This window comes from Pagrus major, chromosome 21 (genome assembly GCF_040436345.1).
Source record: "Pagrus major chromosome 21, Pma_NU_1.0".
NCBI classification, from domain to species: Eukaryota; Metazoa; Chordata; class Actinopteri; order Spariformes; family Sparidae; genus Pagrus; species Pagrus major.
The window spans coordinates 11963737-11979411 of NC_133235.1; the positions used below are offsets into that span (position 1 = coordinate 11963737).

The following is a 15675-nucleotide window of genomic DNA, read 5'->3' on the forward strand; positions in this document are numbered from 1 at the left end:
TTGCAACTGCCATCAGATCATCATTAGTTCCTTTCTAATTGGTGCTACATAAATGCATTTCATTGAAGTTAATATGTGTGAATCAGATACTTTACACTTCAGAGATGTGCAGCGGAAAAGATGTGGCTGACTAAGTGGGAGCATCCTCGGTGTGTATTCAACTTGTACTTGAATGGGTTTGTAGATGATAAATCTACTCCTGCTAAAATACTTATCATCTTATCATTTAGTATTTTACACTATATAGGCCAATATTTTCTGAAGTTAACACTAAATGCCTTTATTTATACGGTGTTGCATTTTTCCAAACTGTTAATTTATAGCTTTTTTAATACTATATTGGAACGCTGTACATGTACAGCCTACTTAAAAAAAATTTTTATTAATTGTTATTTGATTATCATCAACATTTGCCAAAATGTAATCACCACATCAGTCATACCCATCATATCAGAGGAAAAACTGTACATATAAATGTGGTGAAATGCATTTCTTTTCCTTTAAAATCCAAAACTTTAGTGCACCATGTAAACTTTGTTTTGTTGTTATATTTCATCTGTGAAGCTGGCAGAGTATACTTAGCTGAAAGCTGATTTAATATTTATTACTAAACAAGATGTTTAGACAGTTATGAAATATCATTCCTTGTGTAAATCTACAGCTACTTCTTTAGCTCTTTACTTCCTTTGTATTTTCAAACTTTTATGATTATTTGAAGGGGTGTGATGGTGGTAGGCCACAGTTTCTGTCTTATACACAGACTGGAGACAGTTTTGAAAATGTCAGCCAACTCTCCCTGTTTTCCAGCAGACATTTGATGCTCCTGGAATGTCCCGACTGCTGCTCGAATATCAGTCACCCCTCACCTTTTCCTCATAACACAACTCCAATTTCATACCTGAAAAGACATCACAAACTGTGTGTGTGTGTGTTGTGTGTAGTAGTGTAATGTAGTAGACTGCTTATACAACCCTCCTCATTGCCTGTCAAGACTATTGCTCTGTTACCATGGAAACCATGTGACCAAAAAATTCAGGTTACTACCGGCAGGTGCATATGAGGTGCAGTATGATCGTTTGTGCCTCGGTGTGTTTCCTGATGCAATCTGACTGCAAGGAGGGCAGGGGTTTGACAGACAAACGAGCCTTTTACAGTGTACTCACTATTACTTTGAATGCTTATCTGAACCAATGATATGACATTTGAATTTACTTTCCAAATAGTAGAGGTTAAACAGCTCTACAGTATCAGGAAAAACACACATTTGCTGACTCTCATCTCACAGTCTGGGCTGCGGTGAATTTATTCTCATGCAAAATAAATGTTTTACATTGGAATTAACTAGAAAGGAACGTAAGAATAAGATGTAGGCCAAACGGTTGAATGTTAAAGAGCCTGTCAGTGTGTTTGAGTGTGCGAACGAGTGAGTGTGTGTGTACAGGTATGGTTGTGGTCTTGATACGCTGTTTTTCAGTCTTGAAATACAAGTTGGGGTGGGGGGTGCAGGTGGGAGGATAGTGATGTGGTCTGGGCTATAAGGTCTTTTGTTCCAAATTTGGTGCAGTGCATCAAAATGCCTTTGCCTTCTTGTAGGGCAGCGCACACACACGCACACGCACGCACACACATACACACACACACACATTCTGTGTCACACACAACACATACTGTAGACTACTGTACATGCATGCTGTACGTGAGGATGGATATATATGTTATTATATATATATTTATATACATATAAAAAATATATGTAAATATATATTTATTTATGTATTTATTTATATACACACATATAAGTATGTGTGTGTGTAAATATATATATAAATACACACACACAAACGCACACACATATATATATACATGTATATATATATATGTATGTATGTATGTATGTATACAGTATGCATATGTAGTGTGTGTGTGTGTGTGTGTGTGCGTGTGTGTGTGTGTGTTTCTGTTTCCCGTCGTTCTTCTCCGGCAGACAACTTTCGGCCATCTTTTCGGGGTGTTTGTTGTTTTCACCAAAACAAGAGGCTGTTCTCAGGTCGACGCTGAGACGTGCCTCCCAGTCAACCTCGGGCTAGTTTGGAGGAGGGTAAAATGATCCCAGATCAGTGTCTGTTTCGATGTCATGCCATCCCCCATCGCGCTGCCAAGTAAGGTGCGCGCCAGCCTCGCGATAGCCTCGCCTACAAGAATCAGAGCTCCGTTCGCGAACTGGATGCTGACAGGCGCGCGGTGCGGTCATCATGCAAAGGTTACACTGGAAACGTTTCAGCGAGTGTCTAAAGAAGCCGCTCCTCCGCAGGACCCGCACGGCTTACAAAATGCGAGCCGTCTAGCGACCACTAAACGCTCTAACTCTCGTTTACTCGCCTGTTTGGCTACAGCAGGTGTCAAAAGATGGACGCAAGTTTGGGATTTCCGCGAACGGCAGTGTGTACGCTGGCTCCTCTCGGCGGTAAAGTGGCTTCATGAGTGTCCAAAGTAACAGTGGAAGTGGTGGTGGAAGTTTGGAGGCGACGCCATCTTGGTCGCAGCTCTCCTCGTCCCCAACGATTTCTCAACAACATATAACGGCGACCGCAAAGAGCAAGGAAGGTATATTAGCTCGCCAAGTGCACGACCGACTCTTATTCTCCTTAAAGTGTGTCCTTTGCAGGAGAAGTGGATTATTTTGGCCGTGTCGAGCTAACGTTTGTTCAAGTAAAAATGGATGTCAAGTTCACTGATGCCGTGAATTGGAAGCCAAACGTCAGCTGTCAGTTCAGTTGATGGCCAGTCTAAGTAGCAGCAAGCTATCATGTTTGCACAAAGGCAGCGCTAGCTTGTTGTTTTGCTTGTACGACTGTCAGCTAACACGATTTGTAGCTTCTCGAAGCTGTTGATGCGATTGCAGTTTAGTAGCAGTTTGTAACATTGGCCCCTTATCAGCAGCATCTAGTTGGGATATTAAACAACGTAGCTATGCATGCATCCATTAATGCATTGCAGTGCATGTCCTGACTGCTGTAAACTTGAGCACAGGCCGTGGATTTCACCTTTCTGGACAGTTTGGTTGCATTTGTTTTTCCTCGTTGTTTTTATGACCTGCTTGTTTGGACTATTTACTCCGATATTGCAGAGTTGCTGGATGCGATGTGGCAAAACAGTGTGCAAAAGTGGGAGCAATTTGTTAGGATCTTCCAGCTAACTATGTTAGTTTTATAGCAAGGGTTGTGTTAAAAAAAACACAGGCAGCGGCGGTAAGAACGAAAATATGCGTTATAATGTGAGTACTGATATTGTTGACGAATCATTTTTAAACAATAAACTCCTGAGATACAGAATAATGCAGTAATATGAAGCTGGAGCTATATGGATTAATTAAGCAGCATCGCTCTCTCCCCTGTCCTTAGGTAACCTCACACAGGCCTTGTTGTGTGCTCTCTGTTTCACTGCCCACCGCTTTCATAATGTCCATTATGCCTTTTAGGGCTTGCCCCTGTGCCAGAAGCTATGTAAAGATGACAGCCAGGAAATGTCCAATAAGGAAACAAACAGTTGCAGCAGCAGTCAGCAGGGAGCACAGGACCTGTGTGGAAACTGGTTGTCATAGATCAAGGCCGGCCAGGCAGCATATATGTTTACCCCGCTGCCTGTGTCAGATTCATGCTATGAACAGTGTGGTTCAGAGGTTTACCACTCCGACATCTGCAAATCTGACCAGATTCAGAGGAAATTTAAATGTAAAGCGAGGCCTTGGCAAACCTCAGATGACCTGAAAAGCTGTGTCCCGTTTCACCAGCATAAGGATCACTGATGCACATGTGTAGCATTTGAATTAGCTACATAACTACTGAGAGGCCCAAACCTGCTCCTCACAGACTGTGCAGCATGTAGAGAGATGAGACTTTGGGATTAAACCTCTCTTCATCTCAGTTTGTATTATGCTCGATCTGCACGATGTGGAGATCCCTGAATATCACAGACCAGTTTAGCACTATGCAATGAGGCCATTGTGACAGTCAGACTAATGAGATGGAAGATTATTGTGTTTTCTCGTCGACCTTCCTGTTCAAGTTAGAAATGCAGTGTCACTCATCTACTGTATCTACCCTCATAGCATGAAAGTGCATCTTTTAAAGAGCTACCTGCTGCCCAGTTGAATCAAATCCATTTTTCTATTTTTATCCTCTAATCACTCTAATTTTCTCTAATCCTCCCCCAGATACCGTCCTCTGTTCCTTCTCTTAGCGCTCATTTTTATTCCTCTCCAGTAATTCAGTCGCAGGAAAAAATGTTCAGGGCTCAGTCGCTCTTGTCACCATGGTTTTCTAGCAATGATGTACGCGTCTAATGTTACTCTGTCAATGCCCTCATGCCAGGCCCCATGGAGGAGCTGCACAGCCTGGACCCCAGGAGACAGGAGCTGCTGGAGGCCAGGTTCACAGGAGCTGTCAGTGGCAACACAGTAGGCAGCACTGGGAGCACCAGCGGAGGTGCTAAGGTAACCGCAGCACACACAACACCGAAGCCTTGTTTTTGAGATGCGTCACACACAATCGCAGTTGTCCCAGGAGGTAAAGAGCCTCATGAGTAGGGGCTGCAACTGAGGAGTGTATTCATTGTCGATTAATCTGCCAGTTATTGTCCAGATGAATCAGTTAGATGTTTGGTTTATAAAATATCAACGCAAAGATGATGTCCTCAAATGTCTTGTTTTCTCCACAAGCCAAAGGCATTCAGTTTAATGTCATATGGTAGTAAAGACACCAAAAAATAGTCACACTTCAGAGGCTTTAATCAGGGAATTCTTACTTTTTACCCTTTTTTAAAAAAAAAATTCAAACTGATGAATCATTTATCTAAACAGTTGGCTAATAATTTCCTAATTTACACAAAATCAGTGTAAATTACAATCATTGTAGTAGCTCTACTCCTGAGCTAAAAGTTCATTCTGTGTAGTCTGGTTTCCTGGTTTCGTTACAATTTTTGCTCACAAGACTACTGTAGAAATTGGCTACATCATGTAGATGTCAACAAGAAATTCCAATCCCAACTTCTAATATCACTACTACCAACAACCAGTGCCCGCTTGCACCAGAAAGAATGCCAAACACAAGTTATATCAGTCTTGAGGCTTGTGTTCACCAGTGACTAACTCCACCATGATAGTTACTGTACTATAAGAAAGTGCAAACTCAGCAACAGGGGTTTTTTGGTGACAGGAATTAAAAGAGCTAAACCAAAGGTTCCCATGGTGGAAAAAATCAGGTAAAAGTTCCTGTTTTCTAAAAACGGACGCAGGCTTCTTGTAAACGGCATGTTTTGGAAAAGAGCCATGTGACACACCTAATAACTGAAGATCTGGATTCCAATGTGACGTAGCAGACCGGAGGCCTGCCTCCAGGCTTTGTTTCACTTGTGTATACGTTACGCAAGATTACTGAAGTTGGATAAAATCACTCACATGTAGAGACTTTTTTCATGTTGTGTGTGTTTGAATTCTCACTGTGTGCAGGGTCTGGCCAACGAGTCCTCTAACCACAGCTATGGCAGTCTGGGCTCATCTAGCGACAAGGAGTCGGAGGTAAAACTGAGAAACATTTACCACTTTTGCAACAGACGTGGGTGACTCTTACTTATTTTGGGAAGACGTAACAAAAGAAGGAATTAAATATTGCACATTTTGTTACACAGATGCCGACAGTGAATCCTGGTTAGACACAGTTGCATGTTTTTCCTTGCTCTGCCCACTCGTCTTTCTGTCTCTCCCACTGCCTCTACCTCTCCTCTTCTCTTCTCTTCTCTTCCTAGAACTCTGATTTGAAAAGAGGGAGCTCCCCTGCCTACTCAGTATGTACTCTTTCTTCCTGCTGCTCTATCCTGCTCAACACCACCACCACTCGAACCAGCTTTGTTAGGTAAACTCATAAAAGTTGTACCTTATTTTTTTCTCTTTCTCTCTTATTTCATCAATTCATAGACCCCGGAGAAGAAGCACTCTGAATCGTCCAGAGGGAGGAAAAGGAAAGCTGACACCTATTCAGAGAGTAGTCAAGGTAAGACTGACACCTGTAAGAAATCAGGATTGTATAAGCAGCTAGAGGTTGCATTGAATCTTTTAAATCAATTTTCTGTGCAGGGAAGACCTCCACACGTGGGCCCAAGATCAGTGACTACTTTGATGTGAGTGCAAAAGCAACTTCCATCGTTCCAAATTGTAACAGTGCTCTTCATTTGGAGCCCAAGTCTTACAATGTGTTTCCTTTGCAAAGTTCCAGGGTGGAAATGGTTCCAGTCCAGTCAGAGGCCTCCCATCAGCTCGCCGCTCTCCGCAGAACTCCCACTCTGCGCCTGGCTCAATCGTGAGTATTTCACTAACAGTAGGATGTCTTAACACGAGGATTTCTGACGAGTTGTTTGCACATGAGGGGGATGCAATTTTAACAAAAACCTCTTTGTGTGTAGATCCGGCAAAACAGTTCCTCTCCTACGAGTCTGTCTTTTGGGGAACACAATCCCAAAGCCTCCTCAAGCAAGTGTGTCCAGGTAATGTGACACATGCATGCATGCATGAAACACTGGCATGTCACACTTTTCCCAAGCCTTCCTGCAACATACATTGTACTGACTCATGCCTTCTCTGTCTGGTTCTCTTAGACGGAGTTAACAGGCCTGAAACTCGCTGCTCTGGAGAGCAACAAGAGTCTGGACCTGGAGAAGAAAGAGGGGCGAATAGATGACCTGCTCAGGGTGAGTTAGGCATAAGGATTTAGTTAGGATAACCTGAGTTTTGATGGAGAGTGCATGAGAGGACAACTGTTGAATGTTCTCCAGGTTATGTCAGTTGATTTGTAATATGTTTATAACTACACAACCACGTTTAACAATGTCCCTACCGTCTTTCTTAAACAGGCTAACTGTGATCTGCGGAGACAGATAGATGAACAGCAAAAACTCCTGGAGAAATACAAGGAGAGGCTCAATAAGTGCATTACCATGAGCAAGAAACTGCTTATAGAGAAGGTATCTATTGTCTCTGCATGCACCCCATTTGTGTTCTCACGATACATTCAAATGAAGGAAAACAGCTGCATTACATGTTTTTTGTAAGCAGAAAGAAAAACAACCTAACAGAGACCCTGTATCCTCTTATCATGCCATCATGGCACACCCATATGTCAGCAACATGTAGAAGACTTGAGACATATTGCTTGTAAAGATACAATGGTCCAACGTTACACAGCCAACAGAAATGGAGCAACATCTTTTCCAATAATAAGTCCGATATTCTCTGGTGTTTTAGCTCTGCTTTGTTCGACAATTCCTGAGGGACTAATTCTGCCTGTGGGTTGGTAGATCTTTGAATCTCTTCACCAGCCACCTGTTTTCATGAAGTCTCTACCATTTTGCATAGAGCTGCACAGTGGTGGTGGGATTTAGCGTTTCACAATATTAATTTGATTTATATAATGTCTGGAGCGTTGGGTTTTGTAATTTTAAAATGAACTCACCTACCACACTATTCTGGTCGGAGATGGTAATCTAGAGACTATAGGTGAGCGATTGTCAACAGAATATTTTGTTTGTCTCACTGTTGCTATTGCAAAGCCTACAGAAATTCTTATTATTTCTATATGTGCAATGGCGTCCTGTTTTCGTGAACAGAGCACCCAGGAGAAGCAGTCGTGTCGTGAGAAGAGCATGCAGGACCGTCTCCGTCTGGGTCACTTCACCACCGTCAGGCACGGGGCGTCCTACACGGAGCAGTGGACCGACGGATACGCATTCCAGAACCTGATCAAGTGAGAGAATACAATACATGCACAGCTTTCAGTCTAGTTTAATTAATATCAATATATTTCTTGTAGATTTCACCTTCTAAACTGCATTAAAGGGTCAGAAATACAGTGGCACGAGTAAAAGTTGTGTGCGTGCGTCACTTCACCTCCAGGAGATAACATGTGAAAGTCTGTGTCGTCTTATCTGTACAGGCAGCAGGAGGGCATCAACCAGCAGAGGGAGGACATAGAGCGACAGAGGAAGCTTCTGGCCAAGAGGAAGCCTCCGAACCCTGCGTCACCCTCCCTCTCAGTGGCCTCCACCTCTGAACCCAAGCAGCGCAAAACCAAGGTGGTCAACGGCAACGACTCAGACCCCTTCCTCAAGCCCTCTTTGCCTCAGCTGTGAGTACACTGTCATTTTGTTTAAAACTGGAGGAGGCTGGACCATAAAGAAAGATTATTGCCCCCAGTTTATATTGATTTGACCACTGAAGCCATGCATTATAGGCCTCTCCTAGATACATTTATCTAAACTTAGAGTTAAAGTTTGGAAAACGCTTAATTTTTTCAATGTTAGGAGTACGGTTGAATTCGAATATATTCCTTGAACATAATCTGGTGTTTCATCCACACAACACAGAAATTTTAAAATATTTTAAATGAAACGATCCCGTCATCATATTTGTTTATTGTCTCCTGGTGTTGAAATTTGCAAGCATTAAATAATCATGATCAAGATAAACATTCAAAGGTAATATGAACAGCTGGTAAAATAAACAATTTGATGAAATACATTGATCGCTGAGGGTATAAAGGCATTCTCACTTTTTGCAATATTTATAGTAAATATGTATGTGATGATAAAGACATCAAGATTCTGGAAATTATTGGTTTATGTTTCTTTCATAAGTGCTTGATTTTTACTCGTTATGAACCCCGTAAATGAACAGTCAAGCATGTTTTTTTTCAAGACTTTTGACCTCTGGAGATTTTAAATTGTCTGTATTTTGTCAGACTGACCCTCGCTGAGTATCACGAGCAGGAAGAGATCTTCAAACTTCGCCTCGGACATCTGAAAAAGGTCAGTAGGAAAAAGAAAAAATGAAATCAAGCAATTTATCAAAGATGATGACATACTGTGACCGTAAAACATTGGTATCTAGTGACGTGGTCAAAAGGTTCATTGAAACACTGAAAATCAAATTAAAGCTACACATAGATGGTCACGCACTCGGTTTTAAAATGGCCCCTGGACTTTCAGATTGTTTAATTGCATTCATGGGTTTTAAGTTCACGAACCATCAAACGGGAAAAGAATTAAAATGGTGTGTTTGTGCAGGAGGAAGCGGAGATCCAAGCAGAGCTGGAGCGGTTGGAGCGGGTGAGGAACCTCCATATCAGAGAGCTGAAGAGGATAAACAACGAGGACAGCTCAGCGTAAGTCTGTTCTACAGGAATGTGACCTAATGGTTAAGAGTTCACATACAAAACATTAAAGAAACAGAGAATGTCTTTTATGGTTAAGACGTAGAGTTCGGTATGACCAATGAGCTTAAATAATCTTGTGCGCTCCTCATACAGGTTTAAAGACCATCCTACCCTGAATGAGAGGTACCTGCTGCTGCACTTGCTGGGCAGGGGCGGCTTCAGCGAGGTCTATAAGGTAACATTTGCGTTGTCTTACTATCCCATCCCCTCTCTCTGTAAAGCATGTATGAGTATGAAACGAATTTGTGTGCGTTGTTCTTGTCACACAGGCTTTTGACCTGTTTGAGCAGCGCTATGCAGCTGTTAAAATCCACCAGCTCAACAAGAACTGGAGAGAGGAGAAAAAGGAGAACTACCACAAGTAGGTCTCAAACACACACACACTCAACTTCAGATACACAAAAGACAAAATGTTTCTCCACTAATACACGCTACGTTGACATTTATTTCCTTCCAGGCATGCGTGCAGGGAGTACCGGATACACAAGCAGCTGGACCATCCCAGAATAGTCAAACTGTACGACTATTTCTCCCTGGATACTGACACGTGAGTCACCTCTGAACTCTGCCAGCTGCAGCCCTGCTGGGTTGACATATCCTGAAGTCGTTTATCACCCAGTGCGGGGTTAAAACAACACATCAGTAACATTCAAACCTTTTGTAAAGGTCCCAACCAGTAAATATTGAAATAATGCATGACTTGTTTGTATTCTGCCTCAGGCTTTACGTCAGTCAGAACTGCAAGTAAGAGCAAACATCACAGGGGTGGTATGGGATTGGGAAAGAGTAAATCGTAAAAGCAGAATCACAGAAAAATGCATGAATCAGCGTCAACATGCCCTGACAATGGAAGTTATCTCTAAAGGGTTAACATCTGAGCACGTGGGGTGAAGTCACTGCAGCCAGTGTTAACTTCCCAGCCTGACAATACAGCATAGTTATCTCTCTGAGGACAAAGGTTGAGCATGGGCTCCGCTCATATTGTATAATATTCGCAAAGCTTTCCTTGTGTCAAGGAGCAGCTCACATACATGACTGGAAACTTCAGTCGGGTTCATTCTGCAGCAGAAGGTCCTGAGGCTGAAATTCCTCCTCTTAGCCCTCAGACTGTCAATCTTCAGCTGCAGCCCAGTCCTGTATAAGATCCATTTCTTTTAAGAGCCTTTTTTCATTGTCGATTAATCTGCTAATCATTTTCACAATTAATTGTTTAGTCTCTAAAATGTCAAAACGTCTTCAAATAGACTCACGTATTCGCCAATACCGATAATCTGCATTTTCGGCAGTATCAGCGGCATTTCCAGTACTGGTATAGGAATTGGAACAGCTCTAAGTAGTAGTATTAGTTGATCCCTCTACTTGGAGATCAATAAATCAATGTCAGTAGTATTCTTGTCATAAAAAGTTGCAAGTTCTGTTCACCTGGATTTGTTGACATTCAGTTGTTGAATTATCTCTTTTTCTCCTGTATGTAACCGTGTGTGTGTCCGTCTCTGTCTTCAGGTTCTGTACTGTCTTGGAGTTCTGCGAAGGCAACGACCTGGACTTCTACCTGAAGCAGAACAAGCTGATGTCAGAGAAAGAGGCTCGCTCCATCGTCATGCAGATCGTCAGCGCCCTGCGCTACCTCAACGAAATCAAACCCCCCATCATCCACTACGACCTCAAACCTGGTGGGTCACATGTACAAAAAGTTGAAACTGAAATCTGTTGAAAACGGCGACACTAACTTTTAAGAAGGGGCTAAAGTCGGCTTAAGTCTACGCAGTTATTTTTAATGTTTTATTAACATGGGGTGTGAAATTGTTCTGGCTGGATTTTGCATATCTGGCACACTGCAGTTGGTGATACAGCTGTAGTCCTTTCCAGTTTTTAACCTGATCTTGTGTTGCTCAATCTGTCTTACGCACTGTACTGAGTCTGACTGTGTGTGTGGTGTGCAGGTAACATCTTATTAGTGGATGGTACTGCATGTGGAGAAATCAAAATCACAGACTTTGGCCTGTCAAAGATTATGGATGATGACAACTACGGCGTGGACGGGATGGACCTCACATCACAGGGAGCAGGCACCTACTGGTAAGACCATCACACACTAATATTCCTTTCAGACTGACACCGAACAGTAAACCCCTCTTTACGGTCAATATTGTCTTCTTGTATTCAGCTCTAATCTACTATATTGTGATATCATGGGCAGTGAATTTTTTTAAAGAAATAACCTTAAATGGAAAATTCAAATAGTCAAAGAAATCATTCATTTTTTGACAAATCTATTAAATGGTATGAGATTTATAGTGTATTCTGTATGTGTGTGTTTCAGGTACCTTCCTCCAGAGTGTTTTGTGGTGGGGAAGGAGCCACCGAAAATCTCCAACAAGGTGGACGTCTGGTCTGTGGGAGTGATCTTCTTCCAGTGCCTCTACGGACGCAAGGTACAACACTAAACAGCGCCTGCTACACTTTAGAGAAAGCTTTTTTTTTTTTGCTAGTTGAATCCTTTTTCAGGTCATCGTCACAATAGTTGAAGCAGTGTGAAAGACATGTTTTGTTGGTGATTTTCTGTGTTTTCTTTTGTCTTTTTTTCCAGCCGTTTGGTCACAACCAGTCCCAGCAGGACATTCTCCAGGAAAACACCATCCTTAAAGCCACGGAGGTCCAGTTTCCTGCTAAACCACAGGCTAGCACGGAGGCCAAGGTAACACGCGCACACACACGCGCACACACGCGCGCACACACACACACACACACACACACACACACACACACATGTATATAAACACAGATACAGTATGCAGTTTCACACAAGGGCTAGTATGCCAGTTTTACTGTATCCAATTTCCAGCATTAACTCAATAAATAAAGTATTGAAGTAAAGGCTCATTTATGCCCCCTTTATGTACAAAAATGGAGACATCCATTTCGAACGATGCAACCGTAACTGCCCACATACTTCCATGCCTCCTTTTCGTTGGCAGAGATGTGAAGCAATACATCCAGTAGTAGGCAGCTCAGAGTTTCTGACGGCAACAGTGGAGGAAGTTTGTGATAATGCGCCTCTTATGAAAGAGGCAAAAGCGGAGGCAGCGTTGTAGATGGCTGTGGTCTGTGAGGCCATTAAATACATTGTGATGTGTCGACAAATGTCACTTCCTGCACTTTCGGGTGTCCGTCATTGTTTAAACTTCTGCGTCGTGTTCTGTGGTTGTCTTGCATGAAGTATTAGTCACACTGGCCCCCATGATTTCAGGTGGTACTGCTTTCTGTCTTCTTTCTCATCCCTAAGCTTTCAGAAAACCCGAAAATATACAGACGGAATGAACACACAGCCCCATCGAGATACATGTCTTTAGTTAGCCTAAAGGGGTGGACAGTATGGAAAAATAGTCTCTTATCTATACTGTATATCTCCTGATATGGTAAATGTTAAAATAGAACCAAATAGGACCATTTATAGATTAAATAATCACACAAGAATATCTGTTTTTCACCCAGTTAATTAAATTTGCACAACCCCAGTAGACGTAACCATAACTGAGTTGAGACATTGGTGTGTAGCAGTATGAAAGGCATTAACATACTGTACTTCAAGTGTTTATTAATGTCTATCAGAGTTTTCAAACAATTTGGCTGTTCACTGATGTGCTGACACACGCAAACATCTGAATCCACTCTTTTTCTCTGCTGTAGTGTGTCTCTGAGTAAATATTAGTCACACAACACACTCTTCCAGCCTCTGTCTATAATCTGTTTCCTCTCCTCTGTAGGCATTTATCCGCCGCTGTCTGGCCTACCGTAAGGAGGACCGGTTCGATGTCCACCAGCTGTGCTCGGACTCCTACCTCCTCCCTCACATGAGACGCTCAAACTCCTCCGGCTCCCTGCAGCCCTCCGCCTCATCTCTCCCCACCTACTGACTGGCTCGTTCACATTGACTGACAGGACCCTCTGGCCAATCCCAAGGCAGGATTGTTGGAATTGGAGGATAACGGATGTGGATTTTCCTTTCTTTTGTTTTTTTTTTTACTTGAGCTGTTCCCAAATGGATCTGTTAGCAACAGAGCAGAATGAAATGAGATGGAAATGGATGAAGAGGGGGAAGGGGGATGCTCCCTTAGCATATGTTGTACAGAGTTGTTCCCTTGAACTCAGCTGTATGAGATACAGGAAAGAACAAAACTGGAGAAGAGAAGGGGAATGGAAAGAGAGAGGGCAACAAGAAATGAAAGTGATGATGCTGGTGGATTTGTTTATGGACTTTATTGATTAACCCCTTAGGAGACATTTCAACAGCTACAGGGGCTCGTAGACGGCCTCTCCAAGCCCACCTCTCTTCGCTCCACACCATGATACACCTCACAAGATGGCTTAGAATCTCTTCAACATAAAGTCGTTGTTATAGATGTTCTCTTGTTGTCATATGAGGGTGGGGCTGGCAGGTGGGAGCAGAAGAAGAGGGTGAACAGGTCCAAGTGTCGGCACGTCAAATATGGACCGCATGTTCTGCGATCCATTTTTAATGAGGCACAAAATGGTGGTTACATGTCATTGAATTTACCCTTGTAGCCCCTTTGCACACAACAGGGGTTAACTTATATCCCCTGAAAAAGAAAAAATGTTCCAGATGAAATTTCTGGGGTCAATTTGCACTTCTGGTCCAGGTCGTCATGGCGATCTGGTCTCACACATTTGGCATGAAGTACTACAGCTAGTTCTGGACTGATCAGTAGCCAAGTCCTCTGTTCTTATTTTTTTGTTTTGTTTTGTTGCAAAAGCAATTCAGATCTACTATTGGGTTTACAGGAAGTGGATCTGTGAATCTGTCTTAATCCATCGTTGTTGTTCTGATAAGATGTTTCAGAGTATTGCAGTACCATGTTGTCATAGACGTCCTCATCGAGCCGCCTGAAGGGACTGAACCGAGGGGCTGGATGAGCTGTTACTGTACTGCAAAGACTCGGGACACACAGAGTTCAGTGTACATTTCATGTGCAGGAGACATTACTCACTAGCAAATACATAATAATGAGGCTTGTCCTTGCTTCCCAGTGTCTCACTTTGCTCCGTTTCTTTGTGTTTTCCTCCTGAAAGCTGTTCTCAGTTTGCTGCTATAAATGTTGCTTTTAGTTTGTAACGTGTGAATGGTTTCCGCCTGGCATATGTGCGTACTTGAACTGCGATAAGAGGAACACTCTCCAGAGACCCTTTATACTGAAACAGGACACCCCACTGCGCTGTTCAGGAAAGGGGCGATGCAACAAGTTCCTCTGCCACCAACATCGATGTCCACTTGGGTTTTTGTTTACTTTTATGTTCAAGTCCAACAGACGATATATGGAGCAAAGTCCCAGAGTGGACCGCTCACACCTGTTCGTGCCAGTAGAAGTGGGCACGCTCCAGGTTGGCTGTGTTGCAGCATGATTTACTGCAGCTAGAAATCAAGTGGATATATCCAAATGTTGTCGTCCTGTAAATAAAAACACTTACCTGTACGCTGTTGTGACATTTTAAACCCTCTGTAATGCTGGCAGCCTGGACTCTGCCCCAAAGCGACCCGTGGCAACAAAGAGAAATCTTTCTGGAGGAGAAAAGACAAGTGGGAGCATTTAACAGCAAGTTGTTGGTGTCTCATCTTCGCCCCTGCTTTAAAAATATAAGGACAGGCAGATTAAAATGCAGAAAGTAGCTGCTCCACGGCTTGCTGCTCTCAAATGAAAGCAGGTGATGAAGTGCAATGAAACGGGTAAAGCCTGTGTCCACTTTGATAAATTGTAATTTGATCCACTTGGGTGCAGCAAGGCATAAAACTAACGTACCCCTGCTGTCTATAGTTTTCTCCCTGTTCAGTAGAAAATGGGTGCCAGCCAGCGTCGAGTGCGTACACCACACGACTAATGACGGCAGTGTGTTGACGGATCCGAGTACAGCCATTTGTAAGCTACGTGTCAGATCACATCAGTGGCGGGGGCGCAGCACTAGGCCCTGTCATTCATGTGCACTAAAGATTGCCTTACCCATCTTAATGTCTACAGTGTGACCCATATTTCCTGTGGAGGGTTACGCAACATCACTGGAAGTGTTTCATACAAGATGGAGCACAGAGGAGGTGATGATATCTGTGTGTGAAAGATAAGGAGACACTGCATATTGAAATTCTTTATACATGGCTTCACAGGCACCTTCAGAGTACAGTCCAATTTTAAGGCTGGATTACAGAGCTGCTGACAAACTAACCTCCAACTATTTGAACTAGAATTCACCCGGTCATGGTTCAATCAGAATATATTGATTAAAATGTACTAAACTGGATTGGTTCAATGCAGATGCCAAAACAAATGAGAGTTAAAGGATTTAAAGGTGCAATATGTAAGAATTTAGTAAGAATGTGAAGAAAAAGACTTGTTTTGAAGCGATA

General features: G+C 42.8%; 1 protein-coding gene across 3 annotated transcripts; it reads left to right on the plus strand.

The window, feature by feature from the left end:
• Positions 1 to 2192: 2192 nt before the first annotated feature.
• LOC141016426 (serine/threonine-protein kinase tousled-like 1-B) lies at positions 2193 to 14752 on the plus strand. Of its 3 annotated transcripts, none has more exons than XM_073490782.1 (22): positions 2387 to 2604; positions 4371 to 4492; positions 5507 to 5575; positions 5803 to 5841; positions 5972 to 6047; positions 6131 to 6174; positions 6264 to 6353; positions 6457 to 6537; positions 6649 to 6741; positions 6904 to 7014; positions 7657 to 7793; positions 7983 to 8174; positions 8787 to 8853; positions 9112 to 9209; positions 9354 to 9435; positions 9530 to 9621; positions 9718 to 9807; positions 10764 to 10933; positions 11204 to 11339; positions 11584 to 11695; positions 11851 to 11958; positions 13028 to 14752. In XM_073490782.1, the coding sequence occupies exons 1-22, from the start codon at positions 2478 to 2480 to the stop codon at positions 13175 to 13177; spliced, it is 2286 nt and encodes a 761-aa protein (XP_073346883.1). In that variant the 5' UTR covers positions 2387 to 2477; the 3' UTR covers positions 13178 to 14752. The 3 variants fall into 3 exon arrangements, with proteins under 3 accessions (XP_073346885.1, XP_073346883.1, XP_073346884.1); XM_073490783.1 differs by having other exon boundaries at positions 6270 to 6353; XM_073490784.1 differs by lacking the exon at positions 5803 to 5841 and having other exon boundaries at positions 2193 to 2604.
• The last annotated feature ends 923 nt before the right edge of the window (positions 14753 to 15675 follow it).